The sequence below is a fragment of the Asparagus officinalis genome, chromosome 2, assembly GCF_001876935.1.
Source record: "Asparagus officinalis chromosome 2, Aspof.V1, whole genome shotgun sequence".
Classification (NCBI taxonomy): Eukaryota; Viridiplantae; Streptophyta; class Magnoliopsida; order Asparagales; family Asparagaceae; genus Asparagus; species Asparagus officinalis.
In genome coordinates, this window is record NC_033795.1 from 80,243,283 (window position 1) to 80,260,023 (window position 16,741).

General features: G+C 34.9%; 1 protein-coding gene across 7 annotated transcripts in view; it reads right to left on the reverse strand.

Annotated features, from left to right (window-relative positions):
- Window positions 1,052–16,741, reverse strand: part of LOC109831777 (coiled-coil domain-containing protein SCD2-like) — a 34,878-nt gene continuing 19,188 nt past the window's right edge. For 3 of the 7 annotated variants that reach the window (XM_020399194.1, XM_020399189.1, XM_020399188.1), the window contains exons 8-18: window positions 9,690–9,764; window positions 9,488–9,595; window positions 9,339–9,399; window positions 8,347–8,460; window positions 8,088–8,206; window positions 6,939–7,011; window positions 5,038–5,082; window positions 4,855–4,895; window positions 3,308–3,434; window positions 1,768–1,909; window positions 1,052–1,437 (exon numbers count right to left, since the gene is read on the reverse strand). In XM_020399194.1, coding sequence (XP_020254783.1) covers window positions 1,788–1,909; window positions 3,308–3,434; window positions 4,855–4,895; window positions 5,038–5,082; window positions 6,939–7,011; window positions 8,088–8,206; window positions 8,347–8,460; window positions 9,339–9,399; window positions 9,488–9,595; window positions 9,690–9,764 — 885 coding nt within the window. In that variant the 3' untranslated portion in view covers window positions 1,052–1,437; window positions 1,768–1,787. Of the gene's footprint in view, window positions 1,438–1,767; window positions 1,910–2,335; window positions 2,668–3,307; window positions 3,435–4,854; window positions 4,927–5,037; window positions 5,083–6,938; window positions 7,012–8,087; window positions 8,207–8,346; window positions 8,461–9,338; window positions 9,400–9,487; window positions 9,596–9,689; window positions 9,765–16,741 lie in introns of those variants that run through there. The other 4 variants (XM_020399190.1, XM_020399192.1, XM_020399193.1 and 1 more) reach the window with 4 other exon arrangements.

Sequence of the window (16,741 nt, forward strand, 5' to 3'; positions counted from 1 at the left end):
ATCATTAGATTTCAAGATTCATGTTCAGATTCAATGATTAACATCTTTTGGGGTGGGCCATTCCCAAATCTTAACGTGATTTGAAATTAGTCATCTAATTTTTTTAATGTTTTGAAATTAGTCCTCATAGCTAGCACCTGATCTAAAAGTTCTGGAAGAACTTTTCTATTGGAGAATATATTGACTGATTAGATTTGAATATACCAGTTTAGGTACTGCCTTAATGAGATTTATGAATGCAATTGCTTATGATACAAGGTAGGATGCTATATGGAGAGATTGTAGGATCATAATTGAAGTTCATTAAAAATAAGCCTATACATTTGTATGATAGAGTACTAAACTGTCATCAGAGAAATTTCAAAACATTTTGACGTTCTCAGTTGGTTCTTTAGGGTACTTTAGAAGTTAATCCTTAAATCTTCAATAATCCATATTAGTCTCTTAAATCTTAGAGATTGCTCAGAAGACCCTCAAATCCTAAAGGGTGCAAATTGGTCCCTCAATGACCGAAATGCCCCTTCGTGTTTACGAAAACAAAAGCTGAGAGGCATTTGATGGCCTTATGAGCGAGCAAATTGGTCCCTCAATAATCCAAATAGCCCCTTCGTGTTTACGAGAATATTAAGAGACCAATTTGCAAGATCCCTTAGGATTTGAGGGACTTGTGAGCAATTTCAAAGATTTGAGGGCTAAGATATATATGATTTTTGAAGATCCAAAGGACGGATTTTAAAATTCTAGTAAGGTGAGAAATATAGTTTTAGCCCCTAATGTTTCAGATTATAGTCCAAAGAACCCGTTAGCTATTTTCCAAATTAAGTTAAATGCTCTCTCTCTCTCTCTCTAATTACATCATTAATAATATGTTTTATAGAAGCAATCATTTCTTAATTACCTCAGATTAACTGTTTACCTCCAGACTTCATCAATACACATTATTGGCAGATGATGCGAACAGAATTCTATTTCCATTACATTAAGGAGTACACTAAAACATAAGAAGCCAAAAAAAGGGAAGCGAAAATAAATGAACATAAACTAAACACAATACAGATCAAAATATCAAGCATAAATTCAATAAACAGGTTTATAGTTATTCTTCAAAATTTACATTTCGGAATTGATTTAGAATCACAAGATGAATTATTGGAATTCCGAAAAATAAAATGTCCTCTCTCTGTACAAGGAATAGAAACTCTTTAATTCTTTTTACATGTTCATGCCGCGCTAACATTAAAATATAGCGGTTGTTCTAAAATTAAGGAGAAAAATCGTCTGTTTACGCTTCTGAATGTTTCTTTCTTTCAGAGGGATTTCAGACTCTTTCAGGTATCCTGATACCGAAATCTTCTTCAACCCAAGCATCCTCTCTTGAACATCTGGAAGTCACTTCAGAGCCAATCTAAATAAGCTCCAAAACATTTTTTCAACAATCTGGGTAACAGAAAGCAATAGTTCTAATAAGGAAATATTAGAGGAATTCGACAATAGAAATTGCTGTGAATAAATCTAAAGTTTAATTGTAGAGACGCCTTGCATTGTAGCCCAATTGCGGATAGTCCCCCTATATTTCTATCGGTGCGAATACACCCCCTGAGTAAGCCTTTTTGACTTTTACGAGGGGGCAAAAAATCACTCTGGGGGTCTGCAATAGCACAAGGGTCTATCAACACCAATAGAACTATAGGGGATGTACCCGCAATTTGGTGATAGTTAGGGTGGTTTATCTGCAATTAACACATAAATTTGTTCTTGAAATCAAACCTGTAATTTAGTCCCCTTACTCAATTCTCTGAGCCTGCCTGACTTCCACGATCACTGGAATCTGAGTCATTTCCTCTCCTACTTGCGGCCCATAATTGGGATTCGATTCCCAACTTTTTTAACTCAAAAAGCCCTCGTTCAACTGTGACATGTAAGGAAGACCAAAGAAGATTGTTACACGTTGGAAATATTCTTTTTACCGACTTCAATAAATATTCAGTGCACAGTATAACTGAAGACCGTTGTTTGCATGTACTTTTTGCCGCATTGATAGTTTATTATAGTTTCGGTCGTACTCATCAAATCATGGCGTTTATGAGAGGTTAATACATCAACTTGTAAGTTTCTGTATTTTGCTTTTCAATGAATATCAAAGACTACAAAAAAGGGTAAAGAGATTTGAAATGTAGAAATCCTATATGCTATGTAGCTCACATCACTTTTATTATGAATCAGTGTTAATGTTGGGTGCTTCTATCAAACATGATGCTTGTTGCCAAATTTCATATTTTGATCAGACGCGAGAGTAAGATGACAATAAATCAATCAAAATGTTGGTGGGACAATCCAAGTGGAGATTGGAGATCCACCCCATTTATTGTGTTCTCCACATGTTGGAAGATATAGACAATAAATCATATGAATTGCAGAACTTTATCCATATATTGCATTTGAGGCACTATCAATTCGAACAACTTGATGTATGAGTAAAAGGTCTTCAAATCACTTGAATTTCCATCAACATTACACTTCAGTCTTCAGGGAGGAGTGATCATGCTTAGGATGAATCATCCATTCAGATGGCTTTTGAGGAACTGATGTAGGGTTCCCACACCTATTGCTCATGCACCTAGTCTATCTCACACAAAAATTTCCCCCTTTTAAACACTTGCTCTCAAGCTGGAGAATACATGTATAAATTTTCAGAAAATATATCTTACCTATCACTTACTACATCAACAAACTACAGTGATGCTCTCTCAGGAACCAATAAACATAAATTCAGATATCAAGTCACAATTACTAGGAACATAACCAAATGGATTGACCTACTGATAACCTCTAGTTTCTTGCTGAATATTTCAAATCAGATTACCTAATATTATTGTTACAGCATTCAAACAACATACTGAAAAGGCATGGAAAACTAAAACTGTAATCCATGAAACAGGTAAATAAAGGTTTCTTAACTGTGATTATTTGTTGAGATTGTTCAATATAAATCAATCAATTGGAAGACCATTAATATAAAGGGTTATTGATGATAGACCGCTGTACAATAGTCCAATTGCAGATTAACCACCGGTAGTTCAACTGTGAGATAAGACCCCCTGAGTAATTAAAAAAAAGAACTCTTTTACCCTTAGAGAAAGAGAACTGAATTTCGACAATAGACCTCCTGAGGGTACAAGAGTCAAAATATATTTACTCAGGTCGTCTGTGTGCAACAATAGAAATATAGGAGGTCTGTCACTCTGTCTACAATTGGGTGAAGTACAAGGGGGCTATCAGCAAATAATCCTAATATAAACATACATACCTTCTACTGCGTCTTGTGAGGTAGGAGAATGCATGGTCTGCTCAATCCAAAACTGCAGACGGTCATCTGCAATGTCCTCCTCCAAGCCATGATTCTTGGCTCTCCTCCAGAAGTATGTCAACCAAGCCTGCATAAACATCAGCTTGGCAGTAAGTCATAAGAGTTTGTCACTTCCATGCAGAACCTTGCAATCCATAACCAATCTACTTTGGGTTAATTGCAGATAGACTCCCAGTAGTTATATTGTCACAGATAGACCCCTAGGTGAAATTTTTTGATTCTTTTTTGCATCACAGATAGAGGAAGGTGTTGACAAATGTGTCCTGAGGGTAAAAGGGTTAAAAAAAATTCAATCAGGGGGGTCTATCTGCAATTAGGCGACAGTACAGGGGGTTCATATGCAATGACGGAACTACAGTAGGTCTATCAGGAATTGGGCAAAATGTTACAGGGGATCTATCTGCAATTAACCCATCTATTTTGAACAGGTAAAGCCTTAAAGGATAAGTACAAGCAGTAACCAGCATAATCAAGACTTTTAAGTACCGAAGGTAATAAGTTCAATAATAAGCAGAATACCTAAATAACATTTTACTCAACCATATCTTGACATCAAATATTAGGTTATGAAAAGAATATCAAAATAGTCATAATATAATAACACAGTTTAATTAAGAAAAATCATGTGAAGGCGGTTGTTTCCAAGATGTGATTTGACATCCTTAACATTCGCAGAGTAGATGGATAGAGTTGCATTTTTTTTAGCTAATTCATGTATACTCCTCAAAGATACAAAATTGCATGCACACAGTTCAAATAATACTAATTGCATCCATACTCATGCCCATGTCGTACATCCAATTCCTCATCACCAAACTGCATATATACCAATGTCATACATCATTAGTTAAGTATGGATGAATAACAGTTAGTTACTACTAAAAATTATGCTATGTTAGAACTATGATAAGTGGCGTTGTATACAGTGAGAAACAGTCAATTGATTTGGAGAGACAACTTACATCAGTGACAATACAAAGACAAACACAATTATTTAGGTAGACTAAATACAAAAATGATGATTATGTTTGGAGGATGCAAAATGATTATGCAATTTAAGATGAGTTTGATAACAAATACAATAAAGGCGAGCCAAAAAACGTAATAGAAAAGATGGTAATTGATCTATACATCAATTCCAGGACAATTAAGCAATTAGTCTATGTTTAATTAAACATAAGATAGAGATAACAAGATACAATCAATGAAAGAACATGGTTGCTGACAACAGGGTCATAGAAACAAATTTTTACTCTACTAATTTTTTGAACACTATATATGCATAAAACCCTTTTTTATTGTAGCATCCCTGTCATCTTGTTGTACTATAGGTTTAAAATTTTCTACATTGTGGAATTGTTATTCAACTTATGTAATATATGATGCCAATTTACAGTTGAAATATCAAATTTTTTTCTAATCTTGAAGTAAAATAAATCGATACTACGAAATTCAAGCAATTGCTAGGAAAAGAAAAGGTATCATACCTGCTTGAAGTGCACATCTTCCAATTCCTCTTCAGACAATTCTGTAAGTGAATTTTATTACAAGTTTATCATCTGGGAGGAGTAGAGTTAAACATATTATAAAAAAGAACAGGATTACCAGTAGTATTATCTGAAAAGTAATCATTGCAGTTTCTATGATCTAGAAAGTTTAAGAGAACTAACCAAATTGTTCTAAAGTATTTGGACCTTCAGCTGAAAGTGTTGCACCTACAAAAATTAGAGGAAACAGGGTTCAACATTCTTTTAACTATACATTACTGTCACAATTAATGCTTAAAATTAATTAAAAAATCATGATAGAAGGAAATTAGTAAACACTTAATATTTGACTGAAAGCTGTATTGCCACTGTCAGAGAAAAAAAAGCAGGATCAGGTATATTTTTATTGATAATAGATATAGAGAAACAAAAAAAATTTCACAGTTATTCATACATGTCAAACATATCACAATCGATAGGCAAGAGATGGAATTGTCATTTCTTATAATTAAGGTAACATCCTATTTGAGCTGACTTCATCTATAATGCTTGATCCTTGGTTTGAAGATTGTGTTAGCTAGGATGTTTTTAACGCATTGGCCCATAGTTAACTACTTAAGTATGAGTTGTACAAATGGAAGCAATGGAAGTGTATGCTTGCAGTGTTCTTGAGAAGAATGACTTACAAAGCAGATAATGAGGAAGAGTTGGTTAACACAGCTAGTCTATCCTCAACAGAAAAAAGAAAAATGGTTACACTAATTTTTTCTTCGTTCTTGATTTCTAAGAAGATAATCTTATGGAGATTTAGGTAGAATTGGAAAATAGGGTTCATAGAGTTAATTATTCTCTGCTTAGAATTTAAAGCGGACAAAAACGATGTGGGAGACAATGAAGAGAAGAAAAGAATAACTTATTCAAAATGTTGCACCTTATTAAGAGACATACCATCAGTAGGAATTCTAACATCTTTGAGTAGGTTTATGTAAAAATAAAAAACAAAAAAGATCGTCCGGATCATCCGATGTATCATGTCTGGCAGCCAGATCATCCTCTGTACAGTAATCCTAAACAATAATTGGTAATAAGCTTCTCATCTTTGTCTTCCTATGTAACATCTTAATAAATTGCTTGTAATTCTATGATATGTAGAATTCCTGATTAGTCTCTATCCAAATATTCCAAATCTTCTGCTTCTCTACATAACACCTTAACATTTTGTAAATTATGGAAAAAATTAAGTGAAATACACAAAAGAAGACCACATAGAAAGAAGACTACAGAAAGACAAGGTTCCTTCAAAAGATCTCTATGCACTACTTGCTTGACTGAAGTCTTGTCGAGTAGCAAGAGCATTAGGGTAATTAATAAGGCAGAAAAGGAAGTCATCCATTAGCTAGTAAATGTCCCTTTTGCAGCGCACTGCAATCCAATCCAATCAGCTAAAGTTCGAAGGAAAAGAAGATTTTTTTATTGAGTTTGAATTGAACCATGAAGATGAAAAAGCAACCAGATTTAGAGAAATTAGTTAAGAGTAATAAACAGGAAATGCAAACATAGAGGTATTGCCAAAGGAAGATAGAGTCCTAAATGACCTTATTCTTTTTTAAGTTTCTTAAGTTACTTTGCGTATCTTAGTAATGTTCCATGTTGGGAAAAAATAACAGATGAAATCTTTTTGGTATCTTCCTATTTGCGCATTTTCTAGTAGCATTTTTGGAGCAATCACATGAAGATGCCAAAAACAGTGCATGATTGAATGTATCCTGGTTCCGATATTATGCAAGCCAGAGAATATGAAGCACACTTTAAAAGGGCAAGCAACAAAAAAACATAAGTTTGTAATAACAACAGAAATGATAATCACTGGGCTGTTTTATAACAATATCAACGAAAAATGTAAAAAAGCGAGGAAAATTAACAAGAGCAAAGTGAAAACAAGACATGATACACATCCTATGTACAAACAACCAATAGTCACCACGAAGGTGGTTCTCAACTAGTGTAGATGGGGAAGACATGATACTGATAACAACATGTACACCAGGGAGCCAGGAGGTAAACTATTTTTCGAGGATAAACACCTGAGGTAGATTGACCAGCCTTAACATTTGCACGTCGATCTTGACCCATGGCAAGCAGGACAGCTTCCTCTACCTTCAAAACGTTTAAAGCACTGAGAAATCCTCAGAAAAGATTTACATTACACTGTTCACCAACTATCACTCATATGCTTATATAAGTGAATGTCATGTGGGCTATCCTTTGGTGGTCCAGCATGCTCTTGAAGAGGTTGGAAAGGTTGACAGTTTTACAAGGGATGATGTTAATCTTCGCTTAATTAGTACCCAATTTCTGATCAAATAAACTATGGACAAGAGAGGAGTTTCCGGTGATCAAAGAGATCATTAGTTTGGTATCCTTCAAGTTTTTCTCTACCAAGGAAAAATTCTAGAATAAGGACATTTCAATACTTGTCTGAAACACGCATGTAACTAAGAGCCAAATAGAACACATTCCTAATCACTTGAAGGTAAAATCAAAACTTTAACTTGCTTCTGTTACTAATCCAGGCTGAACTAGGGTTTTATTAAGGGTTAACTGCAGATAGACCCCCTGTAGTATTGTCCAATTGCAGATAGACACCCTGTAGTTCTAATTGTGCAGCTAGACCTAGACCCCCTGAGTGAGCTTTTTTCTCTCTTAAAAAAGTCAAAAAATTTGTAGAGGCGAATAGACGCCCTGCAGTTCTACTGGCGTGGTAGATCCCAATGCTATTTTTCTGACTCTTAAAAGAGTCAAAAGAGTTCAGATAGGGTCTATCCTCACTTGGGCAGATAGTACAGGGATCTCTCCTCACAATTAGAACTACAGGGGGTCTTAACTAGGCAATACTACTGGGGGACTATCCGAAATTAACCCTTTTTGTTAATATAGATGAATACTCAGGCTATGATACAGCTTGCTGAGTTTCTTCAGTAAGTGAAAGGAATGTGTTCAAGTACAAGAAGATAGTTAAAAAAAAAGACAAACACTTAAAAAAACAATGACAAGCCCTTAATGGAAGTTACTGAGGATTGCCGAGGTTATTTCACGAGAAGGAAAAAACCTTAATTCCTCCAGGGGTATTTAGAAATCCCAAATGCAAATGAAATTGAGAGGTCGCACCGAAGCACAATAACATACTTGTTATTGTCAATAGAGAAGATCACAAACAAAAATAAATCAGAAACCTTTAATGAAGCAAGCTCACGCAGGCCCTTCTCAACTAAAAGCATGTTCTCGATATTTCCCTCTCCAGCCAGATCGCTTATGTCGAATGACACTTTTTCATCATCTTCATCAGCTTTATCTGTCAAGGATAAATCAATGCATCATGACCCAGAAGCTTAATTTCAAGTGTAATAACTCATGTTCGATATTTACTTTCAATAACCAGATATAAAGAAGCAACATATGAAAAATTAATAATAATAATAAGAGAGAGATGACCTGATGAGTGCCCATCTCTTGCCTTCTCGCCAGCAGACAAGACAACTTCCATTGGTTGGGGAGCCAATGATGACCAATATTCCTGCTTTCTTTCGGCAACATCTGCATAAATTCCTGTCATACAGGTGAAGCTTAAGTTCTTTTCCGTATGAGAAATCAGATAAGCAGAACAAATTATAAAAAATAAAAAGCTTAATTAATGGAAAAAAAAGCTGTTCAGTTTATTTAAAGGAACAAAGTACATGCAAATTTGTATAAACTACCAAATGTCAAATCATGAGCTGGAGAATGAAATGTTATCAGAAAGTAATTACAAAATACCAAGAAATGACTTCAATTGATGTTTAACAAAGCACTGGATGCTCAAATTTTGTACTTGGGGTGAAATAGAACAAAACGTGTTTTAGTTGGTCTGTTTCCATTTATCAACATCATTGCATTGAATCGATGGTCCAAGTTCTGGAAGTTCACTAGTACATACATTTATGACTTAAAGGAACAATTCTCGGAAAAAATGCTTTTACATTTCTGTATTATGGCATGGTTCGCCAGAGTTTGAAGTAGTATGTAGGTTATGTTTCATCAAGCTCTATCCTACTACCGTAAAAAAAAGATAAGTTCTTTAGAGTTTACCAGAATAGGACATCTCTTTCATCAAAGACATATATTGTGATCATTTCCTTGACACAATTACCCATTTAACTATTCAATTTTTCTGCATTCGATGTTTTCTACAACAATTAAAGAGAGCTTTTCCCAGAATACCTGAAAAGGTAACTTCTTTAAACGCCATGTCAGAACCTGAAAGTATTCGAGAGGAAAACTTGTCCAATAATTTTTTTTCATTATTTCAGTGCTTGCTAAAGCCCACATGTCAAGTAATTAGATAATCCAGAAAAATAATTGGCCACAGGAATATTGTGTGAAATATTAAGTAACTCAAAGATAACATCAGGATTATATTGGAAAGATGGTATTTAAGATCATGCTACCATGGTGAGCACATAATTTCCAATATCGAGCAAGCCAACACCTCTTGAGAACCACCTCCTCCTAAGGTATATACATCAAGAAGAAATTAGACCACTATAAGAAAGATATGTCATGTAATGGTATAAGGCTATAAGCAATAGACACATACCTTTTGTTCTTGATTCAACATCATTTTCTGTACCATTGTTCTAAGAAATTTAATTTCAGATTCTGATTCTTGAAGTGTTCCAACAGACGCTGCATCATCCCTCACAACCTATCATGAAAAGCCAAGCGTTACCATAATCTAAATGGTACTGAAAGGCTTGGAATTTACATGTGCCAAACATTTTTTTATGGAAAATATATACCTTCGATTCCCACTTAAGGGGTCCTGGCTCCTCTCTTTTTGCAAAGCTATTTCGTGCAAAAGCTCTCGGAGCAGGCTTCAATAGAATTATGTCAGTCAAATTTCTTCATTAAGAAATAAAATCATTTTCCACAGTTCAGTTTTAAAAACTACTACTTGAACAACAATTTAGTATACGGTCATCAATAGCACAATGAGAAGGGGCAAATTATTTCCCATTAGGTTGAAGAATTAATATTGAAAAAAAAAATTGTGGGTTTACAGCCCATGAAAATTGCCATTTTTAAAGAAAGAAAACTTATTTTCCATTCGGTCGAACGGACAAAAAATAGACAAAAATCATGGGGCGTAGCCCATGAAATTTGCAATTTCTGAAGAAAGAAAATCTATTTTCCATTGGATCAAAACGAATAAAAATTGACAAAAATCAAGGGTTATAACCAATGAAAATCGCAAATATAAAAATATCACACAATTAATTGACAAATGATACAAACGAAAAAAAATGGACAAAAATCATGAACTATATCCGTGAAAATCATGAATACTGAAATTCTCAGTTAGTTCACTAGCGATTGAAATGAAAAAAATGGATAAATATCATGGGCTATATAGCCCACGAAAATCACAAATTTTGACGTATGCGTACGTAGTTTACATTAGGTCTTATGCCAACGAAAATTGCGATTTTAGAACAATGAAAATTTATTTTAAATTGGGTCAAAACGAACAAAAATTGACAAAGATTGTCAATTATAGTAGATGAAATTTGCGAATATTAAAATTCGTACAATTAATTGATTAGCGGTTGAAGTGAAAAAGGACAAAAATCATGGACTACAGGTCGAAGAATGAAAATTGATAAAAATCTTGGGATATAGCCCATAAAACTCATGAATCCTAAAGAAAGAAAATTTATTTTATATTGGGTCGAAAAGAACAAAAATAGATAAAACCATAGGTTGTAGCCCAAGAAAATCACAAATTTTGAAGTACGCACATGCATTTCCCATTATGTCAAAGAACGGAAATTAGTGAAAATTTGTGCGTTATAGCCCATGAAAAGTGAAAATTTGTGCGTTATGGCCCATGAAAGTCACAATTTTTAAAGACAGATAATTTATTTTCTATTGGGTCGAAATGAACAAAAATTGATTAAAATCGTGGGTTATATAGAGCCTACAAAAATCATAAATATTATAATTCACACTGTTGAGAAAATTAATTAGAATTTAGTCCCATATAGGTTATGTAATAATTATGTAAAGACTCCCCTATTATAAATATAATTGAATAGAGGCAAGAATATTATCTCTTCTCTTTCTATGATTATTAACTCCTACATGGTATGAGAGGCACTCATGAAAAATAATCTCTAACCTTTGCCCTTAGCCTCCTCCACTAAAAACCCTAGTCCTCAGAAAAACTAACTGCTACCCTCACACACCACAGCTACCACCACTTTCTATCATCACTGTCGATCATGTCTACCTCCGCTGTTGCCCTCGACCTTGCATCACGCTCATTTCCGACAATCCCCCAACTCCGACCCTATCATCTCCTCCTTGCACCCGCCACCTCGATCCAGCGCCCACGACCACCACTGACTCCACCCCAGGACAACAACAACATACGACTCCTCTTGAGATGACGACCGTTGTAGCCAACTCCAGCAACACTGACGATAACTGATCTCGTCGACGATGAATCCCCCGATGACGACCGGAGATCCCTAGAATTGAATCAGAGCTAGCATCGTTAGCCCATACTCTAACCCTAACCAGATCCAACAAATAAAAAGATCTGGTGTTTTTGTTTTGATTCTTAGGTTATTTATGTTGGTTTGTTGAGGGTGCTTATACACCTTGGTTGAGTAGTAGGATGTTTAATTTCTTTGAGGATTGTTTAGATTAGTTGTTGCGTGATGACCCATTCTAGCAAAATGAAGGCTGAGACATAGACAAAGGTGAAGTTTTATGAGGTGATTATCGGGAATATCACAGATTGGAAGTCAAATGTCAACAACTATCTGCAATGTAAGCAGAGGATAGAAATTTATTTATATAGTCGGGAAAAAATGAAACACTTATCAGACGACCCACGCGGTGACTGATGCATGAACATAGGAGGACACTACCTTACTACATCAGATTTTGAATGCTATGGGGAACAAGACTTATGACTTAGTACTGCATTGTAAGACTGTGAAAGAACTTTGGCTAGTTTTGGAGTTATATTGAGAGAGTAGCAACACCGATAGAGCTTATGATGTCATAAGAGTTGTTTCGATGAAAGCAGAGTGGTTAGCCTTTGGAGGATTATTATGGTGAATTCAACCCCGTCTTAGAGGAGCTTCGATAGATATTTCAATTACGTCTAATGTGAAGAACATGCAAGAGCAGTGGAAGCAGTTGATGGTATTGACATTTTTGGGAGGTCTTGATTCAAAGCACACCATGTCTAGGTCTTAGATGTTTGATAGCTCAGTTGTTGGTTCTCTAGCATAGACTTATCTGTTTCTTCGGAAGGTGGCCTTACGTTCTTCACAGACTCCTCTAGTAGCATCATCAGATCATTCTCTAGTAGCATCATCTAATCATTCTACCCTAGCTACTTAGGGAAGGGAACGAGGGGACCACTTTATTAGAGGAGGTCGCAGGTCGCAGAGGCCATCACGGTGGGCGGACTAGTGCTCATGGTGGATGAGGGGATAACTCAGCCATATACTGTAAACTACGATAAGGAGCCAGGGCATATCAAATATTACTGCCACTCTTGTAGGGCAAATAGGGAAACAGTGCCCATGTAGCTGCATCTTACTTGATTAATCACATGCATTCTTCAATTTTAGACAACAAAATTCCATACTCAATTTGACACCCTCATAATGACATGTTTTCTTACTTAAATTTTTTTGTTTTGCTCACAATCATAGCCCTCAGAAAACAAAGCTAGATTCGTAGTCCTTCAAAGTTCTTTTGTGGTTATTCTCGCGCTCAAAAGGGTTATAGGTGTTATTGTCCATCTCCAGGTCACTATATTTTATCAGCAAATGTCACTTTCTTCAAATCTCAGTCTGGACATACATCTCCTCCTACTTCTGGGGATGATTATGATTACTTGATTATTCGTGAGATACAAATCATCAGTGGTCAGTCTGATTCTGATGCAGTAGCTAACTTAAAACCATTGCGTTTGAGAAGCCTTTTCAACTTTACACACGTCGGCATGGTCCTACTTTTGTACTAGTGTCAAACTCAGTACCAAGCCCCAACCTAGTGAGCTTGTTATTGATCAGTTACCTAGTACCATTACTACTAATGATCTTCCTATCGCTCTTCGTAAGGTAAGAGATTTTGCACTTAACATCTGATTTTTAATTTTATCTCTTACTCTCACTTATCATCTTCATAACAGTTTTTTGCATCTTCTTTGGATTCTCACTCTCTTCCTAAATCTGTGTCAGAAGCCCTATCTATTCTGGGTTACACTGAGGTGATGAAAGATGAGATAACCCTCGAGTAGAATGATACTTTGGATCTGGTTACTCTTCCTCTAGGAAAGAAAGTTGTTGGTTGCAAATGAGTTTACACTGTCAAATTAAACCTGATGGGTCTCTTGCTCGCTTGAAGGTGAGATTGGTTGCACTAAGGTATACTCAGGTGTATGGGCTTGCTTATCTTGACCTCTCTTTTTGCAAAGATGACTTCTGTACAAGGTTTTAAATATCGGTTATCGGGGATTTATCGGACGACCAAAATCCTTATCGGATAGCGGAAATCGGGGATATATCGGGGATAAGTAGTATTTATCGGAGTGATATACTGGATGATGTGTATATATAATATAACAATTAAAAAATATAATCTAATCATGCTTAATAAAATATAAACATACCAAAATGTAAATCATCATGTTTAGAATCATTAACCAATTGTAGAAAGCGAAACTTGCATCATAGCCTTGAAAAAAATATAATGTTAGTCAAAATGAGCCGATAATCCCGATAAAAAGGTCTTACTTATCGGCCGATAAGTGCCGATAACGCCGATAAATCGCCGATAAACCTAGAAAAACGATAACTGATTAAAAATCCAATTTATCCTAGCGGAGAGCTCCCAAATCCGATAACTCGGCCGATAATATCGATTATCGGCCGATATTTAAAACAATGCTTCTGTATGAATGCTTATCTCATTAGCTGCGACATTCCATCGGCCTCTTAGTCGGTTGGATATCAAGAATTCTTTTCTCAATAGTGTCCTTGAAGACGATATTTATATGGAGCAACCACCATGCTTTGTTGCTCAGTGCGGGTATGGGAAGGTGTGTGAGCTGAAAAAGTCAATTTATGGCTTGTAACAATATTCGATAGCATGGTTTTGGCGTTTTACATTAGCTATTCGGGAATTTGGTTTTTATCAAGCACGTAAAGACCACTCAGTATTTTGGCAAATTCACACAGGAAGATGATTCTCCTCAATGTACATGTGGATGATATTGTGATAACATGAGATGATACACAAGGAATTGAAAGCATAAAGAAGCATCTACAATAGCATTTCTCGACAAATAATTTATGTTTATTGAAGTACTTCTTGGGTATTGAAGTTGCCAGATCTAAAAAGGGCGTTCTCCTATCACAAAGGAAATATGTCCTTGACATGCTTTCAGAGGCAGATATGTTGAATGTATAATTGTTTAACACTCCGATGGATGTGAAGGATAAGCTACTACCGGATTAGGGGGAGCTTTTGGAGGATGCTGGGTTATATAAGAGATTGGTAGAAAAGTTAAACTACCTAACAAAAACTCACATTTGCTATTGGTGTAGTTAGCCAGTTTCTTTCAACACTGAGAACAACCCCTTTACATGCTGTGAAGAGAATTCTCTGATATCTATAGAAAGCTCTAGGAAAGGGAATTCTCTATTCAAATTGTAGGCACATAAGAGTTGCGGGTTTCTCAAATGCAGATTGGGCAGAATCACCGTCTGATAGGTGTTCAACTACTGGTTACTGTGTCTTTTTTAGTGGAAATTGTTTCATGGAAAAACAAGAAACAAAGTGTGGTTTCTCAGTCTAGTGTAGATTCTGAGTATTGAGCAATGTCGAAGTGATTTGTGAGTTAGTTTGGATTAGAGACCTTTTGACAGAAATTAGTTTTCCTCTGAATGCTTTATGAGAGTATATGTTGATAACAAGTCCACTATACATATTCTGAGTCCTGTGTTCCATGAGAAGAGCAAACATATTAAAATTGATTGTCATCTAAGATTGTGAGAAGATAAATAAAGGAATTATTTTGGCTAAATTATGTATCATCAGAGAATTAACTTGCAGATATTCTCACTAAACCTCTCAAGAAAACACGAGTAGGTTTTATTTGTGATAAGCTAGGCATGTATAATGTATATGCTCCAGCTTGAGGGAAAGTGTTGAGAGAGGGAGAGAGAGAGTTAATTATGTATCACCAGAGAATCAACTTGCAGATATTCTCACTAAACCTCTCAGGAAAACACGAGTAGGTTTGATTTGTGACAAGCTAGGTATGTACAATGTATATGCTCTAGCTTAAGGGAGTGTTAAGAGAGAGAGTAAATTAGTATTTTATCCCATAATAGTTATGTAATAATTAATTGATAAATGGTCGAAACAAAAAGAATTGGACAAAAATCATTGATAGTAGCCCATAAAAACCACAAAATTTGAAGAACGTATATTTATTTCCCACTAGTATAGTGCATGTGTGTTGCACGTGGACGTATTTGTTATATGTTTTAAGTTTTTTTGTCTAATAAGTTTATAACATTGATTATAAGGTTTAATAGACAAAAAAGCAAAAACTTACAAAAAAGGAAAAAAAAATCTATGCTAATTATGTTTGATTATGTAAGAAAATAATTAAAATTAATTATGTAAGAAATGTTTAAAAGCTGGACATACTTGTTTTATGTTCAATGTTTTTTAGGTAATAAGTTTAAAACATTGAGCGCAAGATTTAATAAAAAAATAAAAAAAGTAAATCATTCTGTTTCTAATGAAGGAGAATGTAAGAACATGAAAAGATAGAATTAAATCTAGAAAAGGCAATATTAAATCATATAATCAATGCTATTTATAAGAACAATTTTTCAAAACAGCCCCAAAAAAAAATTTTATTTTTCAAAATCGACCCTTTTTTTATTTACCAAAACCGACCCGTTTTTTGATTAGCAGCCTAATCACCCTCCTAAACAGTCGGGGTTGCCAGCCCCGACTATTTAGGAGGGTGTTAAACCCCAATTAGAAACCTTAAACCCTAAAAATTTAAGTCCTAAATAGTCGGGGTTGGCAACCCCGACTGTTTAGGAAGGTGATTAGGCTGCTAATCAAAAAAAAACGGGTCAGTTTTAGTAAATAAAAAAAACATGATCGATTTTGAAAAATAAAAAAATTAAATGGGGCTATTTTGAAAAATTGTTCTATTTATAATGTTAATATTGTAAACAGAACATATAAAATTAATTAAAATTAAATCCAACAGCAATTTCTAACTCATTAACCTATTAATTTCTCACACTACCTCATAACTACAATGGCATTGCTTATAGAGGGTTATAATTGTTTTATGTACTGAGATCTATTTGAACCTTTTCATGCTTTCTAACTCTTCATTTAGAAAAGTTTTGTTGTATGATTCTTTAGTATTTATCATCAATATTAGTGGGTGCATTGCAATAATTAGTAAAGGGTTAGTGGAGAAGTTTATTTTATCTCTTAGACCCCGTTTGGCAAAGGGTTAATAAAAAGGGGTTAAAGAGAATGATTAATGTACTTAGCCCATTTGATAATCCGAAGGACTAAATTATTAACCCGTTAAATAAGTTTTATTTTAGCCCTTATGATCAGTTTTAGTGTTTGGAAATAACAATAATTTTGACTATTTTCTTTATAATTAGAAGGGTTAACTCTTATTCCATCTAAATAGGAGTATTAGTTAACCCCTCATTTTGAGGGGTTAACTCATTTTAACCCCTCTAGAGGGGTTAACTTAACCCTTCTATATTTTTTA